The sequence below is a fragment of the Terrapene carolina genome, unplaced genomic scaffold (assembly GCF_002925995.2).
Source record: "Terrapene carolina triunguis isolate 2854851 unplaced genomic scaffold, T_m_triunguis-2.0 Scaffold69, whole genome shotgun sequence".
In the NCBI taxonomy this organism is placed as follows: domain Eukaryota; kingdom Metazoa; phylum Chordata; order Testudines; family Emydidae; genus Terrapene; species Terrapene triunguis.
The window spans coordinates 19,916,383-19,942,149 of NW_020664420.1; the positions used below are offsets into that span (position 1 = coordinate 19,916,383).

General features: G+C 42.8%; 1 protein-coding gene across 1 annotated transcript in view; it reads left to right on the forward strand.

Moving 5' to 3' along the window:
- Positions 1-25,767, forward strand: part of EGFLAM (EGF like, fibronectin type III and laminin G domains) — a 128,774-nt gene that overhangs the window by 22,736 nt on the left and 80,271 nt on the right. Inside the window, exons 2-6 of the mRNA XM_024198983.2 lie at positions 6,948-7,057; positions 11,197-11,280; positions 12,891-12,917; positions 16,705-16,822; positions 17,334-17,469. Coding sequence (XP_024054751.2) covers positions 6,948-7,057; positions 11,197-11,280; positions 12,891-12,917; positions 16,705-16,822; positions 17,334-17,469 — 475 coding nt within the window. The remainder of the gene's footprint in view (positions 1-6,947; positions 7,058-11,196; positions 11,281-12,890; positions 12,918-16,704; positions 16,823-17,333; positions 17,470-25,767) is intronic.

Consider the following 25,767-nt stretch of genomic DNA (forward strand, 5'->3'; position numbering starts at 1 on the left):
GGGAGTGTGCTAATAAAGTTTGTGGATGACACAGAGCTGGGAGGTATTGCCAATACAGAGAAGGACCGGGATATCCTACAGGAAGATCTGGATGACCTTGTAAACTGGAGTAATAGTAATAGGATGAAATTTAATAGTGAAAAGTGCAAGGTCATGCATTTAGGGATTAATAACAAGAATTTTTGTTATAAGCTGGGGACGCATCAGTTGGAAGTAACAGAGGAGGAGAAGGACCTCGGAGTATTGGTTGATCACAGGATGACTATGAGCTGCCAATGTGATGTGGCTGTGAAAAAAGCTAATGTGGTCTTGGGATGCATCAGGCGAGGTATCTCCAGTAGAGATAAGGAGGTGTTAGTACCGTTATACAAGGCACTGGTGAGTCCTCATCTGGAATACTGTGTGCAGTTCTGGTCTCCCATGTTTAAGAAGGATGAATTCAAACTGGAACAGGTACAGAGAATGGCTACTAGGATGATCCGAGGAATGGCAAACCTGTCTTATGAAAGGAGACTCAAAGAGCTTGGCTTGTTTAGCCTAACCAAAAGAAGGCTGAGGGGAGATATGATTGCTCTCTATAAATATATCAGAGGGATAAATAACAGGGAGGGAGAGGAATTATTTAAGCTCAGTACCAATGTGGACACAAGAACAAATGGATATAACCTGGCCATCAGGAAGTCTAGACTTGAAATTAGATGAAGATTTCTAACCATCAGAGGAGTGAAGTTCTGGAACAGCCTTCCAAGGGGAGCAGTGGGGGCAAAAGACATATCTGGTTTCAAGACTAAGCTTGATAAGTTTATGGCGGGGATGGTATGATGGGATAGCCTAATTTTGGCAATTAATAGATCTTTGACTATTAGTGGTAAATATGCCCAATGGCTTGTGATGGGATATTAATTAGATGGGGTGTGATCTGAGTTACTACAGAGAATTCTTTCCTGGGTATCTGGCTGGTGAGTCTTGCTCACATACTCAGGGTTTAGCTGATTGCCATATTTGGGGTCGGGAAGGAATTTTCCTCCAGGGCAGATTGGCAGAGGTCCTGGGGTTTTTTCGCCTTCCTCTGCAGCGTGGGGCACGGGTCACTTGCTGGAGGGTTCTCTGCACCTTGAAGTCTTTAAACCACAATTTGAGGATGTCAATAGCTCAGACATAGGTTAGGGGTTTGATACAGAAGTGGGTGGATGAGATTCTGTGCCCTGCGTTCTGCAGGAGGTCAGACTAGATGATCATAATGGTCCCTTCTGACCTTAAAGTCTGTGATTCTATGATTCTATGTACTGCAGAAGCTTCACTGCTCTTGGACCCAAGTTAGCGAGATAACTTTAATCTTGAGTACGTCTACTCAAGCTGCAGTCACAGGGTAGAAGTAGCCTTCATACCCACATACTGGAAGTGCAAAGGGGTGAATTCACATTATCACAAGGGACTTCCTGAAGGAGAGCAAGCCTGGAGTTGTTCCATTTTGTTCCCCAGGTTACTTAGTACATCAGAAGCATATGGCGGACACGAACACAGGTGGAAGTTTACAAAAATGCTTCCACTGGCTCTAACTAGTGTTAAAGCCGGTAGGAATCACAAGGTAAAAAAGTCGGAATTGTTTTGTATCACCATTTTAATGTGACTTGCTTTGCAGAAAGCATGTTTAAAATGGTGGTAAAATCATCTCTGGCTGAGGGAGCCAGGTCTGTGCTGCAGCTCCCACTGGTCATGGTAGGAATTGTTTTTGGAAGTAATTTTTCCCAGTGTTGTAGTTACTTTGCTATTTTCTTAACACTACAGATTCTCTGGGACTATTAACATAATAACAGTAATCTAAACAACAACGAGCAGCGAAGTAAATCCAGCAACTTCAGTTGAGCATTGTTACTCCTTATCTAGTTCTTCTCTGGTCCTCTCATCTTCTCTATGGTTTTGCAATAGTTCTTCCTCTTTATAGTCCTAGCATGTGTAACCGTGCTCCTCATAAATCAACAAACTTTTTTTCTTGGGACCAAGATTAGTGCCTCCACTTTGTGTTTCAGAAAAGCATTTTGGAGTGCACCAAACTTTCTGTGTCTGCCTTGGGTTGCAGAACCCAGTTCCAGGAGGAAAAAAATAAGAGTTCTGCTATATTTGTACAGAATGATTTTTATTTTTTTTTTGTAGCATGTAAAATACAGTCTTAGTAGCTCATGTCTTACTTACAATACTGCTATCTGCTAGTCTCTGTGTGTCCTGTGGTTTTATTCAAATCTTACTTCATAGGCTATTCTGAGGTGAATAGATGAATCATTAATCTGATCGATCTATAGAACACATGGGGATATCGGATCTGTTTCTTGTTTCCTGGCTGACGCTCTATCATCTGATCTAATTCTCAAGCATCTTGAGTCATCTATCATTTTGAAGATTGTTTAACATAGATTTTAGATAAAGCACCTTGCTTTATGATCTGTTTATCCCAGAGCCATAGCTAGTTTCCTTACAGTATTTTTCATATGGAAGCAGTGGCGGATTAGCCACAGAGCCAATGGGGCCCATGCCCAGGGGCCCCAGCCAATTGGGGAGCCCCCCCCCAAAATGGGCAACCCCACGGACCAACCCGCTCCACTCACCCGCCCAGCACTCCTGCTGGGAACGGGGGAATCCCCCGCGTCCTGACCCTGCTTCAAGCAGGGGGGGGTGGGGGCCCCCACTTACTCTGATCCAGGGCCCCACAAACCCCTAATCTGCCTCTGTATGGAAGAGTCCAGTCTTCTTTGGAAAAAGCTTGTTCTCATGAACTAAACTTAGAAGTTAGGTGCACATGGGTCTATTCACATCTCTTTCACTAACTTGCATGGTAGTCAACAAGTGCCCTTAGGTTACATGGTTCAGAAGCGACCCTTAGCTTACGTGATAAGTAGTCTGCTGCACATGCAGATCCAAGCCCAGGGAGTATGGAAAGAGGAAGTACAGGACCAGTTGCATTCTCACACATTTCTCTGAAACTGTGGAAGCCATCTCTAAGGTGCAGGCTTTGTGGCTGGGACAGCAGGGAGACCTGGAGAAGGGGGTAACAATCTACAAACTACCAGATATTCCTATTCCCTCCCTCCAAAAACAACTTCCATGGGAGACAAAGCCACACAAGTTAATTTTGAATGAGTCACCATTAATTTGTTCAAGTTTTCCTTCGGTGCTGCCAAGCTCGACATCCACATAAGGGCAGAATCAGGAGTCCATGTGTGCAGGGCAGAATGATGGGGAACCCGTACAAATTAACACTGACTGAGGGCAGGTCTACACTTAAAACGCTGCAGCTGTGCCACTGTAGCACTTCAGTGAACACAGTACTATGCTAATGGGAGAGCTTCGCCCAGCGTGGTAGTTAATCCACTTCCGCAAGAGGCAGTAACTATGGCGACAGGTGAAGCCCTCCTGTTGACATAGCTCTGTCTACAATGGGGGTTAGGTCAGTATCACTGCATTGGTCAGGGGGTGTGGATTTTTCACACCCCTGTGAGACGTAGTTATACCGATATACGTTTGTAGTGTAGACCTGGCCTCAGCCAGCATTAATTTGCACATTTGCTCTGCAGTTTTGTTGGGGGGGAGGGGAGAAGAATGCGTCTGTCAACGTAGCCACATCTACACCAGGGGTATAGGTCAGCATAGTTGCAGTGCTCAAGGGTGTGGATTTTTCACATCCCTGAGTGCATTAGCTATGTCAGCTTAAGTTTTAAATGTAGACCAGGCCTGAGAGCGGTATTTGGCTCTCTCTGTCTTTTTCATCGTCTGCAAATTGAAGTTACTAAAGTGTAGGGGATCTGGATGAATAATTTGGAGTGGGTCTTTTATTAAACAGTTTTGCCTCTTCGTGTTTTCAATTTCTCTGCAATGGATCGTGACTTTTTTCAAATGTAATCCAAATTATTCACCAAATAATTTCTGCAATCAATTTTATTGATCTGCAGCACATCTGTAATTAAGACTTTGAAATCATCTTTCTAAGGATATTCTTCTGAGTTGCTTAAAATTTATTGTTTCTGCAACAATTCCTCCCAGCAAACTTGTTTGGTAGAACATCCATAACAAATAAGCACAAGAGAGGCAAAAATATCAAGTGAATTGGTTTATAAATTCTAAGAAATATTTATGGCGTATTTCCCCCTCATTATTTACATAGCTTTGATACTTATCTACCTCACCAGGCTATTGTGGTGATTAGTTAAAGTTTGAGAAGCCCTTTCTAAATGTAAAGGGCTACCAAAGTATTATGATTATTTCCAGTAGGTTTAGTTTTTCTGAGATTCTTGCTGTTTTGGGGGTTGTAAGGTCATCTTGTTCTTGTATATCAATACTTTAATATGTGTCAAGTTGATGATCCTGAATGCAGGACAGAAGCGGGAGCTGGTAAAATGGACTAGAAGGGTCAGATTCTCTGCTGCATTCAGCTACTGCTAGGTTCAGCAAAAAGGGGGGCTGTTAGGAGCCTCGTTACAGCTTCCTGATTCTCTGTTTGGCCCCAGAACCATGGGCTGCTCTAAACTGCACCAGCTGGCTACATTCTGCTAGAGACCATATGCCAGCTGGGGTAGCTAGAGCTCCCACCCATCCCTTTTGGGGACTGCAGGGAATGAGGCTTAGAAGATTGGCTCCAGCAGCTGTATATCATGCTGAGGGTGTACCCAGTGAGGGAATTGCAGGAGGTTTCCACTCCCTTTGTGCTGCTTGGGCACCTATTGAGTTCCCAGGAGTGGGCTGGCACAAGCCCACCTGCATGTAAAGGCCCCTCCCCCAGCCTCAGGGAAGGAGCCATTGAACCCAGGGCTCAAGTAAAGTCGGGGAACAACAAATGATAAAATGGGGATGGGAGTGAGGGTCACAGGGTCAAAAGCAGGGAGCACACAAGTAGTGGAGTGGGGCTGAGAATCTGGCTCAAGGTTTCCATTTTCTAAATAAAGGCCTTACTGTGTAAACCTTTACTCCTTTCAATGTTTCTATGCACTTCAATGCAGTTGTTTTTGTGAGTAAGGACTTCCCCATGTAAGGAAAGTTTTGCAAGATTGGACCGCAAGTTTTTTACTCTAGTTTTATTTTTTCAGTGCAGTATTCCCTTATTGTATCCACAAGAGCTTCACAGAGGTATTTTAGTGCTGCCCTGGGTTTCAAAATTTAGCCTCAAAAGATTCAGAAGTACAATTCTAACAATGAGACAAAAACAGATTCACCAGGTGCTTTCTTAAACCTTGTCTGTTTGTATTATGGCTGTGTCTAGCTTTTATCCACCATAGCTGGTAGCAGATAAAAAAGGAAATGGACAAGACCACAAGATAAATAGTGAAACTTACTTGATTATCATAAGTAGCAGTCTTGGCACCCCAACTGCCTGTTCAATAAAAGAAAAATGTATAAAACCAAAAGCATCCTAGGAGTGGAATAATGCAGAGTAAATTCTTAAAAGACCTAAATGTCAGCTGTACTCTTGTTTTAGCTTCTCTTCTAAAGTATTGTTGATGATTAATTCTGGTGAGTATTTGTAAGGTGTTAAGTTTTGTATTTTGCTTCAAATCAAATAAGTTGGTGGAAATGACAAGTGTAAATCTGATTTAGGCTTGTCTCACATCTAAAAATGACCTTTAAAATAACTTGATTTCACTTGGTATTTTGTTAGAACTAGTTGAAAAATCAGGTTTTCTCAGCCTTCCCTGTCATTTATGGTAGATAAGGTCACAAAAACATTACATATAATAAAACCACTGCCATGAAGGAAGTAAAAGTTGCCATAGAAAATTCTTTTCGCGAGCAAATTTTCATCAATTTTTTGTCATGCTTGTTTATGAAGTGTCTTTACCATGTGTTTTTGGTTTCAAGAGCATTGATAGTTGTCTGGCTACTTACAGAATTTTTGTTAAAAATCTTGGGCTGGATTTCACACTCCGTAGTCAAACTTCCTAATGATTTCAAGGGAAATGTTGTCTGCAAGACTGTGGGTTTGTGGCCTGGAGTTGTAGTGTTCTACGTTAAGGCTTCATAGACAGTGGCTAAAATTCCTTCACTTTGGGTAGTAACATTTGCTATCACTATCTTTTCTGCAGGTAAGTGGAGCTCATTGCACCTGCCTATGCACATGCACGCACATATACAAACACCCACATCTTTCGTTTTGCTTCCAGAGCTTAGACACCAGACCTCTACTTTGATTACAGTTACAAGAGGGGCTCACCCAATGCTTCATGGTCCTTGCAGTTTGACTCAGGGTGATAGAGTTTCTTGTCAGTGCTTATTCAATTTACTGTAGCGGTTGACTTGTGATCCTTATTATTTTACCAGATAAAGTGCCTTTGTTATTAAAGCTAATAACCTTCCTCAGTTAATTGCAATCTATTTTTTTGGCAAGACCATCAAAGAAATGTTGTGTACAAAAATTATGAAACACATTAAAGAATCCTTTAACCCAACTGGTGAAGAGTAATTAAGTATTTCCATAGATTTACTCTGGTTATAGAGAAGGTAAATTCTCACACATGCCCCTTTCTTCACATGGTCTTCAAGGGTTGCACGCCTGTAGCTAGGGGCATGGGCCCCAGGGAATTTTTGTCACATCTCTGTTTGCACCACTAATGCTAAGTAGATTAACAGGTGTGCTGCAGTAGTTGCAAATACATTGAAAAGCAAAGCAAATGTACTTTGATGGGTTGATATTGACCCAAATTAATCCTGGGTCAGATTCTGCTCCACTTGTCATGCTGAGTAGCACCACATGGACAGCATATGAAGTAAGGAGCTACTTGACATGAGTGAGAGTGGTAGAATCTGGCCCTTTAATGATTGGGTCTGTCCGATTTCTGAAGGTTTTTAAAGAATAGGGCAGCATATGTGTATTCTTCTTCAAAGATGTGCCCCTCAGCTGATTATAAACAAGGGAATTTTGTTTCCTGAAACTTCTTACACAGTATCATTTTGCTTTGAGGCAGATAGACTGGGGCCTCCTCTAGATATACTGATGGATTCACTGAACTGTACAGCTTTCAGCATACAGTGGAGAATGCCAAGGCAGCATGCGAGCACCATCACAGGATACACTGTAAGTAAACCTTCATTTTTGTTAGCATAGAATCCAAATGGACCATATAGTCCCATGCATTGCTCCCAAGTTTGGGGAATCCCCGTTGGAGGTGTTTAAGAACAGATTGGACAAACACCTGTTAGGGATGGTCTAGGTATACTTGGTCCTGACTCATAGAATCCTAGAATATCAGGGTTGGAAGGGACCTCAGGAGGTCATCTAGTCCAAACCCTGCTCAAAGCAGGACCAATTCCCAACTAAATCATCCCAGCTAGGGCTTTGTCAAGCCTGACCTTAAAAACTTCTAAGGAAGTAGATTCCACCACCACCCTATGTAACCCATTCCAGTGCTTCACCACCCTCCTAGTGAAAAAGTTTTTCCTAATATCCAACCTAAACCTCCTCCACTGCAACTTGAGACCATTACTCCTTGTTCTGTCATCTGGTACCACTGAGAACAGTTTAGATCCATTCTCTTTGGAACCCCCTTTCAGGTAGTTGAAAGCAGCTATCAAATCCCCCCTCATTCTTCTCTTCTCCAGACTAAATAATCCCAGTTCCCTCAGCCTCTCCTCATAAGTCATGTGCTCCACTCCCCTAATCATTTTTGTCGCCCTCCGCTGGACTCTTTCCAATTTTTCCACATCTTTCTTGTAGTGTGCGGCCCAAAACTGGACACAGTTCTCCAGATGGGGCCTCACCAATGCCGAATAGAGGGAAATGATCACGTTCCTCGATCTGCTGGCGATGCTCCTACTTATACAGCCCAAAATGCCATTAGCCTTCTTGGCAACAAGGGCACACCGTTGACTCATATCCAGCTTCTCATCCACCGTAACCCCTAGGTCCTTTTATGCAGAACTGCTGCCTAGCAACTCGGTCCCTAGTCTGTAGCAGTGCATGGGATTCTTCCGTCCTAAGTGCAGGACTCTGCACTTGTCCTTGTTGAACCTCATCAGATTTCTTTTGGCCCAATCCTTTAATTTGTCTAGGTCCCTTTGTATCCTATCCCTACCTCCAGCGTATCTCCTCCCAGTTTAGTGTCATCTGCAAACTTGCTGAGGGTGCAATCCACTCCATCTTCCAGATCATTAATGAACATATTGAACAAAACCGGCCCCAGGACCGACCCTTGGGGCACTCTGCTTGATACCGGCTGCCAACTAGACATGGAGCCATTTATCACTACCCATTGAGCCCGATGATCTAGCCAGCTTTCTATCCACCTTATAGTCCATTCATCCAGCCCATACTTCTTTAACTTGCTGGCAAGAATACTGTGGGATACCGTATCAAAAGTGAAGGAATAACACGTCCACTGCTTTCCACAGAGCCAGTTATCTCATCATAGAAGGCAGTTAGGTTAGTTAGGCATGACTTGCCCTTGGTGAATCCATGCTGACTGTTCCTGATCACTTTCCTCTCCTCTAAGTGCTCAGTACAGGGGGTTGGACTAGATGACTTCTCAAGGTCCCTTCCAGCCCTATTGTTCTAACAGTGGTTCTCAAACTTTTTTTTTTTTCCGCAGACCACTTGAAAATTCCTGAGGGTCTCAGAGGACCACTTAATGATCTTTCCAAATGTTGTTTGTACCATTCGCTAACTATTGTAAAGCCCTTTGGATAAAAGCACTATATAAAAAAACCCCTTAATAATAATAATAAACTTTTTTGTTCTACAAATAAAAGCACACAACTCATATTTTAATATCAGTAGCCTTACCTTTCTAATGTGATGGATGTGCTCTCTGCCCCCCGCTGTGGCAGCCCCCGAGCTGGGGCTGGGAAGGAGAGGGGTCTCTTTCCCCACCACAGCAGCCACAGAACTGAGGCTGGAAAGGAGGGCCATTTCCCCCGGCAGCTGCAGCCCTAGAACTGGGGAAAGTTGCCTCTTTCTCTGGCCACCGTAGCCCTGCATGTCCCAAATTCCCCCACCCCCTCTCCTCAGCCCACTGTGCCCTCCCACCTACCCCCTATTCCCGCCAAGGCCACCACCTCACCTTACACATGTGTCTTCTCCAAAGTCCAGGCACCTAATTAGTGGAGCACAGCCCTTCATTCTCTCATGTGAGGCCACCCAGGCGTGCACCTTAGAGGGAACTGTCCATGGACCACCTGAATGGAGCTCGCAGACCACTGGTGGTCCACGGACCACAGTTTGAGAACCTCTGTTCTAGGATTCTGTGCTGCTGTAAGTTGTTGATAAGAGGTGTCAGTAGGTCTCAGAAGCAAAGCAGTGTAACTTTGCACCAGTCTGGCATTTAGTTGAATGCAAAACAAATGAAACTTGCACTGATTTTGTATTGTGTGGAAACCAAATTTAACACTTAAACTGAAGTCAATGGGAGCTGTTTTTGCCAGGGGTGAACTTGGCCCTGAGAATGTCGGGGATGGTAGACAAGAGCTGGTCAAAAATGTTTTGTTTTTCCCCATGGAAAATGTTGATGGAACCCCCTCTCCCGCCAAATCTAAATGCAAATTTTCATTGAAAAAAACAGTTTTCAAGGAACGCAGACAATTTCATGAAAGATGTCCATTTAATGAAAAACTCAGTTTTCCACTGGGGAAAAAAGTTATAACAGAAAATGTTTGACCTTCTCTAGTTCTGATATAAGTTGCGATGGTGAGGGGCTGTTTCATCTTATACCTCCATGCTCCTTGCTTTTCCTGCTATGCCCTATCTTTTCCTCCCTTGGTTGTGTAAGCTACACTTGTCTTGCACATCTACTGAATTATTTTTATTATTATTGAATTATTTGAATGGTAGTAGCTCATGATAATACAAATCATAAGTAATAACAACAATAATTGAGCTAGGCACTGTACTTAGTTTGGTACATCCTTGGATGTGTAAACAGAGGAGAAGTGAGTAGAAGTAGGGAGGTAGTTTTACCTCTACATACAGCATTGCAAGACTGATACTATAATACCAGCATCCAGTTCTTGTGCCCATATTATACAAAAGATGTTGAAAACTTGGAGAGGGTGCAGAAAAGGGCCACGTGGAGGGAAAATACCTTGTACTAAAAAGTTCTTTAGTCTAGCAGAGAAAGGCATAACAAGAATTAATTACTTGACATTGAAGCCAGGCAATTTCCAATTAGAAATAAGGCACAAATTGTTAACAGTGAAGGTGATTAAACACTGGAACAAACTACTAAGGGAAGAGCTGTGTTTTCCATCTCTCGATGTCTCCAAATTGAGATTGGATGCCTTTCTGTGCTTTAATCAAAGTAAACACAAGTTATTGGGCTCAATACAGGGTGAAATTCTCTAGCCTGTATTATATAGGAAGTCAGACTTGGATGATCTAATGATCCCTTCAGGCCTTAAAATCCAAGAATGTATGAACAGACATAAGTAAGAGAGGGTACCAGCTCTGAAGAGCTTGTAAGCTAAATAAACAGGCCAGACAAACAGTGGAAGAAAGGGGTCATCCCCATTTTATAGATGGGCAATAGAGGCACAGAGAGATTAAGTGGATGTCCAGTGGGTAAAAGTTACACTGCTTTGCAACTTCCACCAGTTTTATTACCAATTTACACAGGAGCCAGATCCTCAGTTGACTTCAATGGGTTTACAACAGTTGAGGATCTTGCCCATGATGTATAACTTACAGTGCAATTCATGTCATTGCTGAATGCTGCCCAGAGACTTCCATGGGAATTCAACCTACTGTACTTGTTTCAGGCTGCATTTTGCTGAATTTAGCGACCGCATTTTACTGTACCAGGAAGGTCACTGAATGCCAACTAATACATGTACACCGAGGCTTTGTCTGTACTGGGATATGACATATGTTAAAACACACATGTTAAACACAAGGTTAAACAATCAGTTTAAACAAGGATTGTTGTGTCAGCTGAGTATGGCTAAAGCAAGGGTCCACTCTGATACAGTGTTAAATACGACAGTTCATTTCTACAACTAAGTGCTAAGTTGTGTTTAACATCGTATCAGCTAACACGTTATAAATTATATCATTTCAATGTGTAAACAAGCCCTGGTAAGTCTGAAGAATTTGTCAATGTATGCGAACTCTCCGTGTGTTTGTGGAGGGGCAAGAGATGTATACGCAGCCACTGTCAGTGATGTGATAGTAATTTACTTATTATTTCTAAAGTATTTGTATCACTGCCTTAACTACATCTTTTCAAGGTGTTTTACTCAGAGGTCGAAGCTGATAAACCAGTAAAACAGCTTTCACATGATGTCCCCCTTAGCTTGGATATGCTCAGCATGGTGAGTATCTGGCTTTATACATTGTCAGAATGATCAGAGCCTCTGGAATTTTGAGAGACTTAAGTTTGGCATTTTCTAATAATTGGTGGTACTTCTATAGTAGGAACCAGGAATTCTGACTTCTTTGGCTGTGTGAATGACATACCGGCTTCAATTCCAAAGCCACAGGGACTATTGGGCAAAGAGGAAATCATAGCACACTGCTGTAATCTAATCAGAAGTCTGGGATATGATTTTTGTACCTCATTCTCCTGCGAGTTTTGAATTCACAACTGGTGGGACTTGCTGTGGGTTTTAATAGCAATTACCTATGGCATCTCTTTAAATATTACTTTTGATATCAAGTTCACTTTTTCAATTGGGAAAAGTTCATTTGTGCATGCAAAAATGGAAGAGCAATCACATGCCTCCATTTGCTGTTCCATGTATTTAGGTGTCTAAACACCCATCTGGGCAAAGCTGTGTCATCATGGTAAATGTCTGAGCAAACAGAGTTGTTGAATGTTTGGCAAATTCCTGTGTGTGCAAGTGAGACTCTGCCCACTGAAAATTTGAGATTAAAAGTTTAATTGCGAGCTTTAATAACGCCTAACTCCAAAAAAAAGTGGCAAATGTGCAAGTTCTTGTCTCCCAGGGGATTGGAAGTTTTTTATTCTTTCAGAAAAATCTCTTGTCTTTTCCCCATCACCTCCCATTTTCTTTCCCTTTTCCCCTATTCTCTTCTTTTCCTTACCCTCTTCATCCCTTTTCTTTTCACCTTTATATGTTTCATTCTCCTTTTCCCCATTTCCCCCTCTCCTTCTAATCAATATCCTTCCTTCTTTCAGACCATGTCCTCTTTACTCTTCCTTTCACATGGCTGAATTAGGAATGTTCCCTAGGACTGCACCGGCTAGAAATTGGCACTGAGATAATAGCATCAAATTCAAATATTTGTGGGCAGAGGGGAGATTTCTTTCCCTTTTTGAAGGGCATTGTGATGAAGTTGATGAACATTAGCAAACCTCTTCAAAAGGAAGGGATGAAGTGAAGAAGAGGGAAGAGTAGCTTCTCAGATTCCTTGTTGCCTTATACTCTCTTTGGCTACTCCTAAATCTCATGACTTTTTCACAGGTATGGGATCATGGTAAAGGAAGGAGTCTCACTGTCATGATTAATTATTACTTTGTTATACACTATTTTTTGTCCCTCCTGTGTTCCTCACTTCTTTTTCTTAAAAGTACTTCTGTTGCCACCATAGGATATGACATCATAGGGTATATCTACACAGCAGCTGGGAGGTTTAATTCCCAGCTCAGGAACCTATACATGAGCTAGCACTTGCAAGGCTCAGGCTAGCCACCTAAGTACCTACCCAAGGGGTCAGATGGGATTGCATGCGGGCAGCTAGCCCAAGCTGTTACTCACGTAGTCATGGTTACACTGCTATTTTTAGGCACTAGCTCAAGCTGACCTAACACGTGTACATCTACTTGAGCTGGGAATTAAGTGTCCCATCTGCTGAGTATATTGGTAATATCTTGCTTTGCTGACCCATCACTTACGATTTGCCATCAACTTTTAAGTATGTCGTTTGTTAACAAGTCCCATTCTGCTTTTTTTCCCCCCAGAGTCAACTTGATGGACAAGCGATTTTTGTAAGTACCGCACTTCCTGAAACTGTCGCAGCTGTGATCCAAAATAAGACTGAACATTTAGAGTCTCCCTTTCCACTGATTCATATGCAGTTCACTAAAATGCTCCATAATCTACTAAAATAATACTACTTAGCACTTAAATGGGACTTTTCATAGTCAAAGTGCCACAAACATTAACTAATGCTCGGAGCAGGTAGGTAAGAAAGCATTATTATCATCTCCGTTTTAGAGATGGATAATTTTCCACACTAATCATCAAAAACATTTAAGGGTGCCTTGCTGAGGTTAGAGGAGGTGGACTGTAAAAGAATGAGAGCCAGGCAGCGAAGGCCACAGGAGAGCTGAGCAGTCAGCCAGAGTGGGAGGGCCAAGCAGTCAGACAAAAGGGAGAGGACGGAAGGGGGATATATACCCTGTGGGGAGGAGGGAAGAACAGAGCAGTAAGGAAGTGTGAAAAGAAATGGGAAGAGTAGGTCTGAGCTGAGCTAAAAAGAGGATAGGACACAGGAATAGGGGAGGCAGAGTGAGCACACAAAAAGGAGGCAGGATTGGGAGATTAAAGACAATGTTGTATAGAAAATAACCCCCTTTTATGACTTTTGCTGCTGGTGAATTATTTCCAGTCCTGTGTTCAGTCCAATGGACCATTCTGCTTCCATAAACAATAACTGTAAAAGGTTTAGTTTTAGAGATGGGCTAAAAAGGAGGTGTTCATGTATGGAAGGGTTTTGGTTTGAGACTGAATCCTGACCAGGGTATAGGCTTGGAGTCAACATTGACAGATTCTTGCAAGCTGTTTATGTGAGATTTTTGGCCAGAAATGGTGGAAATCATGTGAGATCAGTAGTTGAAATCTCATGAAATCTATCTGTATTAATGGAAATTTTGCTAGATCTTGGGAGAATCACTGTGGTTAGGAGACTTTTAGGATGCATCTAAACCAGAAAAGGGAAAACAGGCTCCTAGTTTTGGATCTGATTCAATAACAAAACCGTAGGATTGGGTTTGGACTGGAAGATTTTGAAGGGGTTTCAGATTTGAGGTTCCAGGTTTGACCCATCTGTACATCTGATAACAATAAGGACTTCAGTTGGGCCATTTCTTAGAGAATTAATGACTTGCTGGGATTCATCGGCTCCCAGCTGGTCATTAATCCCCAGGAAATGTTGTTGAGCTCGGACATTCTTGCTGAAATGCTTTCTGTTATACTCAGACCAAAGTCAACAGAAATCTGCAATAACACTGTGGTCAGGTTTGCATGATTTGTCTTTTAGACAGTGGGCCTGATTCTCCTCTAAATTACAATGATATGATTCCATTGACTTCAATGGAGCTCCCTCCTGACCTACACTGCTGTAACTGAGAGCAGAATCAGTCTCAGTCTGTAAGTATAAGCATTATCAAATTGGATAGTATGTATTATATCTGGTCATGGTATTGTTTTACAACATAGAACATATAAATAACAGCACACAGCAAACGTGGAAATATAGTATACAGGCACCTATTAAGGCTCTTATCCAATTGAGTTTAGTGGGGCTATTCACATGCTACACATTAAGCACACGTGTAAGCCTGTGGACTTGGTCCTAAAAAAAGAATAGGCAGGCTTTAGAGGTGGAAGGTTTCTAGGTCAAGTGCCTGAACTTGGAGAACAATGAATAGCTATGAGCTTGTGTACCCTGACAGGAGAAATACGTTTTGTGATAGAGTCAAAGTTAGGCCTAGGTGATTTTTGCAAAGCTCATGTTTGGCCAGATCTTCAACTGCTGTAAATTGGCATAGCTCCATTGCAGTCAACAGAGCTTCTCTCATTTATGTCAGTAAGGCCCATAATGTTTCAATAAAACAGAAGGCCAAATTCTGCCCCATTGTATGCTGTTTAAACTTTGGCATACCTTGCTATAATACAGGGGTCGGCAACCTTTCAGAAGTGGTGTGCCGAGTCTTCATTTATTCACTCTAATTTAAGGTTTCGCGTGCCAGTAAAATATTTTAACGTTTTTAGAAGGTCTCTTTCTATAAATCTATAATATATAACTAAACTATTGTTATATGTAAAGTAAATAAGGTTTTTAAAATGTTTAAGAAGCTTCATTTAAAATTAAATAAAAATGCAGAGCCCCACGGACGGTGGCCAGGACCCGGGCAGTGTGAGTGCCACTGAAAATCAGTTCGCGTGCCGCCTTTGGCACGCGTGCCATAGGTTGCCTACCCCGCTATAAAACCTGTGACACAGCCAATGTACTGCAATAGAGATTTCAGCCCGCTATACCTCTAGTATCACAACACAGCAAATCTTTTAAGATGTATTAAGAGTACAAGAAGGTGGAACTCAGTCCAGATCCATATAAATATCTTAACTTGCTTTAAAGGCACTTCATATAATTGCATTGACTTTCTAACATTAGACTAAAACCCTGACTCACAACAAGCTGTGTGTGGCAGGACCTCTGTCCAATCAATTGGACTGTGCATGAGCTTATGGTGTCTACCTCTCTGGAGCTCACTGCAGATTGGGACTGGAGGTAGCAATAACAGGCAGTAGAACTATTGGACTAGTACAGTATTTACCCACAGGAATAAAGAAGGAGAGTTTATTAGAAAGGCTGGCATCAGGAGGCTGGCAGATAATAAAGTATTAGGATCTTTCACTAGCTCGCTGCACCTGGAAATACTATTTCAAGTTGCTCTTAGCTTTAGGGGAAAAGAGCTCTCTGAATTTTCCCATGCACTGTAAGTGATATTTTAAATATCTGGATGACTCTTTAGAAGTGCATATATGTATGTGTATGTATATATGATGTTTCATATAATAAAATCATCCAGTTCAATTATTGCCTTCATGTAAATACTTTGGTTAATCTTTGGAACTACAGCTGAGGTGTCATTTTTGGTTTCTAGTGAAACAATTGGTGATGGACCCATATCCAAGAGCTCCCCAACTTCTAGGATTTTTGAGATCCAAACCCTGACCAGGATCTGAATTTTGCACATGGACCCATCTTTATTAATGTTTGTCTGAGCCAAAATATGAGATCTGAATAGTTCCAGCTGACTGGTAGTACATGTTCTGTAATGGACCAGACAGTGAGATAAATACTTGGTCGTGCTGGGAGTCTTAAACAGCATCACACATAACAAAATTATCATATGCAGAGCTCAGCAATGCCTTACATATGGCAGTTGACAGTTTTGCCTTTGGGTTAACCTGTCCTGTGATGGTGGCACAGAAACAAGTAAGTCCTTGGTCTCCCATAAAGGGAGGCACTCATTTCAAGTCACGGTTGATAGCATTAGCAGAGCAGTGTGGGAGGAAAATTTCAGGGGGCATCTACTTCCATTGGTTCCTGATCTGTGTACAAGGAGAGGTCAGACATTTCTTCACCATCAGAAGCAGCTACAGTCCCCTGGAAACAGATAATGAACTCCAGCATTTGGCTCTAGAGGGGAATGTATGTGACTTAAATTTCAGCAGCCAAAGTGTGTGATTGTGAGCTCCATAAAAACTTTCTTCAGACTTCGGAATTATGCTGAGAAATGGGTCTAGGTCAGTTCTGTAGATCCCTGTGGGATAAAACTACAGCTTCTCAGGAAACACGTGACCTTGTTTGTGTGTTTTGTTTGTGTACTGAATTGGCATTCTTGCAATTTTCCTAGGGGCCTGCATGGAAAATATCATGTAAGAGTATTCTCCCATCCGAGCAGCACAGCACACAATGTCATTTTCAGTAACATGAAACAGATCTATTACTTTTTTGTATCTTCTTTTTCTTGTCTCTGACAGGATGTTGTTATCGGCGATTTAAAGCCAGGCACTCCACACCGCGTTAGTGTAGGAGCTTATGGCTGGACAGGAAAAGGACGACCCAGCATGCCCAGAGACATCACAACCTTATCCCAAGGTAAAAATCTGTGTAAATAGCTTTCCATTATGAAACCGCTGAGGCAGAGTTAATCCAAGACATTTCATTTTGCTGGCAGGTAAACACAGAGTGAGAGCTAAAATTTCTGTTTTGCTCAAAGTCGCTCATGTCAGAGGGCAGGCTGTATTTGTAATGGCAAAATGGTCAGTAACATTATTAAAAGATTTAAAAGGATAAATGCCACCCGAGGTACCAGGTGCCTTGTGGACCCTTTATAAATGCCTGCAAGGGCATTTGAAGAAAGAAACCTCTTTCCTCTAGCATATTTCTTGCCCACAGTGCAGCATGTGAATCCTAGCTAAATCTGATTTTTGTACAGTACTTAAGTTTAAATATTTTTAACATAATACTTTTACAAGTGTGATTGTTTTGTGGTAAGAAACCAATCTGATTCTCAGTGCTGGGAGGGGTATGTGTGTGTGTTGAGTTTTGTGTCTATAAAATCCATCTGCTTTTCTTATACTGATTACATGCCATTCTTTTGGCTTAGATAAATGCATGCCCCCTGAACCACCCTATCAGCCTCAGGTCATAGTAGTTTCTGATTCAGAGGTTGCGCTATCATGGAAACCTGGAGTCAGTGAAGGAAGTTCCCCAATCCAGTACTACACCTTGGAGTTTATCAGGTAAATCTGTCAGTGGAATCTGAATTTCAGTATATGTGCACTACCTGTATTTCAAAATTATATTATTAGATTCAGTGCCTATGTTCCTCATTATTTATTCATTCATTTTATATAGTGCATTTATCACTCTCTCTCTCTCTCTCTCTCTCTCTGTGAAATGTACTGTAAAAATTTAAAATAAATAATCTCAATAGATATAAAGTCAGCAATGACTCTCACCCTTCGCCTTAAAAAAAAAATACCCACCCTCTGGGGTAAGCCTGAGTAAACAGGGTTTGAAACATGCTCTGGAAGTCATCAAACTCACGCCCAAGGGGAGAAGAGAATTTCAGAGTCAAGGGCCTTCCCCTGAAAATGTCCTGCCCCCAGCCCTCAGAGGTAGAAATGCTGGGACTGTCAGCTCAATTGTCTCAGCTGATTTCAGCTGTCATGTAAGAATATAAGAAGAGGTGGTATCTTGAGTTCGCAGGTCTCAAATCACTATGTGCTCTTTACTTTATGGATCTCGTGTACTGTTACTGTCCTAGTTTTTATGGAAAGTTATTAGAAAACCTTCAAGGAGATTCTATCCTGAATTATCTAAAACGTGCAATAGTATAGTAAAACGAGCAGGCATGGCCAAACCGCGGCTTGCAAGCCACATGTGGCTCTTTAAGGGGTCAACTGTGGCTCACTGAGCTTGGGGCTTCACCCCGTGGGGGGCGGTGGGGTTGAGCTGGTGCTTGCTGCTCAAGCCCCGTGGGGGGCCACTGAGGCTTGGGGCTTGACCCAGCAGGGCGAGCTGGCACTTGCGGCTTCAGCCCTCTGAGGGGGGAGCCAAGGCTCAGGGCTTCAGTATCGCAGGGATGAGCTGGTGCTCTTGGCTTCAAATCTGCAGGAGGAGGGGCACTGCTGCTTGGGGCTTCAGCCCTGCAAGTGATGCCTAGGCTCCAGCTTCAAAGACACATGCTCATTATAACAGGAAATTGCATTACTCTAGTGCTGAGGGGATAGCTCAGTGGTTTGAGCATTGGCCTGCTAAACCCAGGGTTGTGAGTTCAATCCTTGAGGGGGCCATTTAGGGATTTAGGTCAAAAATCTAACTGGGGATTGGTCCTGCTTTGAGCAGGGGGTTGGACTAGGTGACCTCCCAAGGTCCCTTCCAACCCTGATATTCTATGACCTTGTGTGCTGTGATCTCCTTGCATGGTGCACACTACAGGCTGTGTTTACTGTTCATAAGTCGCAGTTGAATAGTTATAGATTTAAGTGTTAAGCCTGTGTTAATTTCGTGGATGACAATGACATTATCAAACTGTAAGAAATATAAGTATGAAGAAGAAAACTGAAGCTTTCAGCCAGAATGGGAGGAAGATTTTGCATTCACTAGTAAAGGTGGCAGACCCCTGTGCCTTATCTGCAATGCATTGCTCTCTCACTACAAAGCGAGCAACTTGAAATGTCACTATGAAACTAATCACAATAACTTTCCCTCTAAATATCCTCCTGGATCAGAATTAAGGAAAAATAAGCTAACCACATTAAATTTACACCTCAACAGTTAACAGACACTACTTTCGGCATTCAGTAAGGAAGCTGACACAACGACTGAACCTAGTTTTGTTATGGCATGGAATATCACTCGTGCGAAACATCCGTGATGGAGAATTTGTTAAGAAGAATATTGCAGAAGTAGTTGCAATTTTAGATCAAAGTAACACAAAACTTCAATGACTAATACAGCAAAAATGACCAAGGATGTGGAAAAAGCTAATGTACTCAATGATTTTTTTGCCTCTGTCTTCACAAACAAGGTCCGCTCCCAGACTGCTGCACTGGGCAGCACAATATGGGGAGAAGGTGACCAGCCCTCTGTGGAGAAAGAAGTGGTTCGGGACTATTTAGAAAAACTGGACGTGCACAAGTCCATGGGGCTGGATGCGCTGCATCCGAGGGTGCTAAAGGAGTTGGCGGATGAGATTGCAGTGCCATTAGCCATTATTTTTGAAAACTCATGGCGATCGGGGGAGGTCCCGGATGACTGGAAAAAGGCTAATGTAGTGCCCATCTTTAAAAAAGGGAAGAAGGAGGATCCGGGGAACTACAGGCCAGTCAGCCTAACCTCAGTCCCTGGAAAAATCATGGAGCAGGTCCTCAAGGAATCAATTATAAAACACTTAGAGGAGAGGAAAGTGATCAGGAACAGTCAGCATGGATTCACCAAGGGGAAGTCGTGCCTGACTAACCTAATTGCCTTCTATGATGAGATAACTGGCTCTGTGGATGAGGGGAAAGCAGTGGATGTGTTATTCCTTGACTTTAGCAAAGCTTTTGATACGGTCTCCCACAGTATTCTTGCTGCCAAGTTAAAGAAGTATGGGCTGGATGAATGGACTGTAAGGTGGATAGAAAGCTGGCTAGATCGTCGGGGCTCAACGGGTAGTGATCAATGGCTCCATGTCTAGTTGGCAGCCAGTTTCAAGCGGAGTGCCCCAAGGGTCGGTCCTGGGGCCGGTTTTGTTTAATATCTTTATTAATGATCTGGAGGATGGTGTGGACTGCACTCTCAGCAAGTTTGCCGATGACACTAAACTAGGAGGCGTGGTAGATACACTAGAGGGTAGGGATCGGATACAGAGGGACCTAGACAAATTAGAGGATTGGGCCAAAAGAAACCTGATGAGGTTCAACAAGGACAAGTGCAGAGTCCTGCACCTAGGACGGAAGAATCCTATGCACTGCTACAGACTAGGGACCGAGTGGCTAGGTAGCAGTTCTGCAGAAAAGGACCTAGGGGTCACAGTGGACGAGAAGCTGGATATGAGTCAACAGTGTGCTCTTGTTGCCAAGAAGGCTAACGGCATTTTGGGCTGTATAAGTAGGGGCATTGCCAGCAGATCGAGGGACGTGATCGTTCCCCTTTATTCGACATTGGTGAGGCCTCATCTGGAGTACTGTGTCCAGTTTTGGGCCTCACACTACAAGAAGGATGTGGAAAAATTGGAAAGAGTCCAGCGGAGGGCAACAAAAATGATTAGGGGTCTGGAGCGCATGACTTATGAGGAGAGGCTGAGGGAACTGGGATTGTTTAGTCTCCAGAAGAGAAGAATGAGGGGGGATTTGATAGCAGCCTTCAACTACTTGAAGGGGGGTTCCAAAGAGGATGGAACTCAGCTGTTCTCAATGGTGGCAGATGACAGAACAAGGAGCAATGGTCTCAAGTTGCAGTGGGGGAGGTCTAGGTTGGATATTAGGAAACACTATTTCACTAGGAGGGTGGTGAAGCACTGGAATGCGTTACCTAGGGAGGTGGTGGAGTCTCCTTCCTTGGAGGTTTTTAAGGCCCGGCTTGACAAAGCCCTGGCTGGGATGATTTAGTTGGGAATTGGTCCTGCTTTGAGCAGGGGGTTGGACTAGATGACCTCCTGAGGTCCCTTCCAACCCTGATATTCTATGATTCTATGATTCTATGAAATTACAATTTCGTGCCACGCTACAGAGAGGCAGATCTCCCAGATCTGTGCTGATGCAAGCAAGATGCAAAATGATCTAAAGAATTCTCTAGCATTCAGACTAGCTGTTGACAAATCCACAGATATTCAAGATAAACCACAACTAGTGATATTTGTTTGCTATGTTTCCACGGATGTAATTGTAAAAGAAGAAACGTTGGACTTAGTGGCGCTAAAAGAAACAACCTGTGGTGTTGACATAAATAATGCACTTGATAAAGCATTGACAAATGCCGATGTACCACTGGATAAACTTCTCAGTGTTGCAACGGATGGAGCACCTGCAATGGTGGGGGGGGAAAGTAGGCCTTATCAGACTTTTGAAAAGCGATCCTAAATTTCCAGAGTTTCTCCCTGCATCATCCGTCTCACAGGTAGATACTTCAGGTATGAAATTGTTACAAAAACAGTCCTGAAAATTGTCAATTTCATCCATTCAAATGAGAAGACTCATCAACAGTTCAAAAATGTCATTGAACAGCTGGATCTTGAAGACAACCTAACGATGTCTCTTTCAACTGTATTGTGAGGTGGTTATCAACCAACAATATCTTAAATAGGTTTGTGGAACTGATGGAGCCTATCAATGCTTTCCTTTGAAGAAAAGGAAAAGTCCTGTCCACAACTGAAAGATGAGCAATGGATGCAGGATCTGATGTTTTTCATTGATATTATGCAGCTCTGCAAACTGTCAACTTGGCACTCCAAGGGAAGGATAAGATTATTTCTGACCTTACTCAGACAGTCTTCAGCTTCCAGAACAAGTTTAAAGCTTCTGCAAAGAGACATAGTGTCAAGAGACTTCAACCACTTTCCCCATCTCAAGAGTAGGGTAATCAAAGTAGAAGATCACAGAGGTTAAATTACAAGGCCTGCTTAATGACTTCCAGTCCGGGTTTGAAGACTTCCAGAAGCTGAGATCCTGCTTCCCCGTTTTTGTAAATCCATTCATGGTTGATGTGATCAGTGACGGCTGTCAGATTCCCAAAACTGTGGTTACAGAAACATCTACTGTAGAAATGGAACTATTGGAACTGCAGGAAGACAAGGCTCGAAAGATTATGCATAAATCACAGTCTACAATCGAGTTCTGGAAGCAAGTGCCAGGAATGAAGTATCCTCAACTCAAAAAGACTAACGTGCGACTCATTTCAATTTTTGGCACAACATACTCCTGTGAATCGCTGTACTCTGTGATGAAGTTTGTAGAATTGAAACATCGTGCAGTCCTTACAAATCAACATCTGACCGAGCTCCTCCATATCGCCTTGACAACATATCAACCAGATTTCCAAAGACGTATGACTAGGATAGAGACCCACAAGGCCTCTAGCTCTAGCAGTAATTAGCTGTGATACAATAAGTAGGATGCTAATATTTTAAAAAATGCATTTGTAAAGGTTGTTCGTGTTTTGCGGCTCTTGAACTTCTGAAGATTATCGTATGAGGCTCAGAGGGTCAGTAAGTTTGACCACCCCTGTAATAGAGCTAAATTTTGTAAAATTGGTCCCTGAGCTGCAGCTATAAGAAGTATGTGAGTGGTACCTACAAACTAGGGTGACCAGATGTCCTGATTTTATAGGGACAGTCCCGATTTTGGGGTCCTTTTTCTTATATAGGTTCCTATTACCCCTCACCCCCTGTCCCGATTTTTCACATTTGCTGTCTGGTCACCCTACTACAAACATATGTGAGGCTACTTGTTTGTTTGTGTTTGCACATATTGTAAGAGCACAACATACTGGTATGTCTCTTCCTTTGCTCCATTAAATAAACATATGTTGATTAGTTTCACTGAAAGTTATTAGGCAAGAAGACAGATTTGCCTCTGGACTGCTGTGTGCTGTGAGGTCAAAACATCTTTTTTTCATGCTTCAGCTCATCAGGGAAACCACATCTAAAGATTTTTTTTTCAGAGCTTGGTGTTGTAAAATAAAAATAAAAAAGATGCAAAAACCCCAAAATGTTGATTGTCCTACAGCACAGTTACAGTCCAGAAAACACAGATATAATGAAAAAGATTTCCCCATGCTGAAGGTCTGCTTCTGAATTCCTGTGACACTTTGTGTTCAAATCAGAGTGCCTGATGTTTAGTGGGTTTGAAGTGACACAATGATTACTGCATTTGGAGCTAGTACATAAGAGTGAAGGATGTCTAATAGGCATTATGTAAGACTAGCTGTGGTTTAGAATTATCAGGAGATTGTTCCACTGCCTACTTTCCCAATATAATAGTGATATGAATCTTTCCCTCTCCCTCCCCTTCTTTGAACTCAGCATGAATGTTAGAAAGGGATTTGGTTGAGTACTGACTCATTGTGCTTCTCTCACCCTCATTCTTTGTCCTGCGAAGAGTAGTCTGCAAGTTTATGTGCATCTGAGACAGGGTTGGGGGGACCCTGTCCAATGTGGGGCGAGTGCGCACCGTCTTCCCTAGGGTGTAGGGGCGGGGCATACGTAACCTGCGTTTATGCCTCCATAGCCAGAGTCAATATACTTACCCCTGCTAACGGGGCAATGAGGCCTAATAGTCAAAGTCAATGTATTCTCCCCTAGTAGCAGGGCAATGCGGCCCAATGGCCAGAGTCAATAAAAAAATCAATAGATTTGCCCCACTCAGCCAGGCAGCAAGGCCTAGTGGCCTTAGTCAATGACTTCGCCCCTGTTAGCAGGTCAGTAAGGCCTAGTGGCCTAAGTCAATGGCTTTGCCCCTGTTAGCAGGTCAGTAAGGCCCAGCGGCCAAAGTCAATAGATTCGCTCCAGTCAGCAGGGCAGTAAGGCTTAGCAGCTAGAGTCCATAGATTTGCCCCTCTTAGCAAGGCAGTAAGGCCCAACGGCCAAAGTCAACAGATTTGCCCAGTCAGCAGGGCAGTAAGGCCCATTGGCCATGGTCAATAGATGCGCCCCTGTTAGCAGGGCAGTAAGGCCTAGAGGCCAAAGTCAATATGTTTGCGCCGTCCGTGGGGTAGTGTGGCCAAGTGGCCTCTGTCAGGGAAGGGGGTCACTACGTACAAAAAAGGGGGGGTGGCCTGGGTAGGGGGGCCCGGGCCCTCCCTCTCCACCGGGCCCTAGCCCAGGGCCCTGGTAGTGGCCAGAGGATGTGCCACTGAATCAGCGGGGGTTCCGATCGAAACACGCTGACTCAAAGTTCCGGTTCACTAACCGGACCACTGTCTAATTCCCCTGGGCTGCTTCCTACCGTGGTTCCCACTGCTATGGTCTGGGCGTCTCCGCTGTCTCCAGGTTCCCTGTCTGCACTGTCCCCAGCAACTGGGGCTGGAGCCTACAAAGTGTGTCCTTCCTCTCCAGCGGTCCCCCCCGACTGAGCTGCTCCCTTTTATACTGGTGCATTTGGAGCATGCCCAGTAGAGCTGAGGGGGTGTTGCTTCCTTAGCCCACAATGTAAGGTTAACTCTTCCCAATCCAGTGCGGAGCGAATGCATCCTGTTACAGCATCTCTTCGTAATACCCATTAGTGAAAGTATAAGGTGGGCATCCCAATCCCCACTTGATACATTGAAAATGCATCCTTGAATAAATTTACTTAGCTGCAGAGTACATACTTGCATTCTCTTCTGTAGGTCAAGAGATGTGAGTAATTGAAATTCAGTGTGTAGTTGTTTCCAGACTTTGGGAAAGAATTTGCTAACAGCACATTGTTTTGATAATATTGTTTAGTCAGAGGTTTTAAAATAAAACTCACAATGTATTTGGTCATTTGGGGGATTATACCCTCTTACAATTGGATGCTTCAGTATGTTTGTTTGGAGAAAGTTCAGTGAACCTTAAGCCTTAAATAGCAATTAGAGGTAGACTTTTCACTTCACCTGCATTTTCTTTTGCTGCATACAGTTTTAAGGCTAAATTACACTGGTATCGATCAGGAGTAATACCAGTGAAGTCGAGTGGGATTATACCAGTGTAGTGTAAAAAAAAACAAAACAAACAAAAAAAAAAAAGTCTATTCTGAATCAACCCCCCTTGTCTTAAATAAATACTCTTCCAATCCGATACTCTGTTTTTGCAGAATCAGTAGCTGTACTTCTCTATGCATGTCTCTGGTTTTCTTAGATTATGAATCTCTTGTGCAGGTAAAACAAGCCTTCAGAAACGATAAAATTTGAATCATTTCACTCCCTCAGGGCTAACTTTCTTACCCGTATCCTAGAAAAGCAACACGGGGAGAGTCTGCCACAGACAGGAAACCATACTGTCTTCATTCCATCCAGGTGGGAATTTTGGGATTAAAATCTCAGGGAAATACAATAAATTAATTGTTTGAGCATATCTGAGTCTGATTTAGAGCTAACTTGTAAAATACCTATCTACTTACCATTAGCAGTACAGTCCTTAAGGAATATGTAATAGAACAGTTGGTAGGCCTAAACAGGCGAGTGGCTTCTTTCTTGGACGCTTGCAGGAATAATTATTTTAAATTTTCAAGATGAGGAATATTTTGAGAAGTAGCATATCTGTGTGAGGTAAAATAGTGGGCTTCAAATATGCTGGGTTTTTGTAAAGAGCTTGCCTATAGCTAACACAAACACTTTTCAGCTCCAGCTGAATTTTCTGGAATCGGGCACTTTCCCTGAAATATTCAAAGGCTCTAGTCCATTGGGTGCATAACTGAACTTCCAACTTTAGAGGAACTAGTTAATCAGAGTCTGCATTTTTGACTAACATCTTTAGTACTGTAAAAAAGCTATTTCAGCTGCATACATCCCTTAATAAGTGAGCAGCTAATGAGTCGGCTACTTTCATTCAGTCTTTTTGGAAGTATTGATGCAGAGGACACTTGTTAATATAG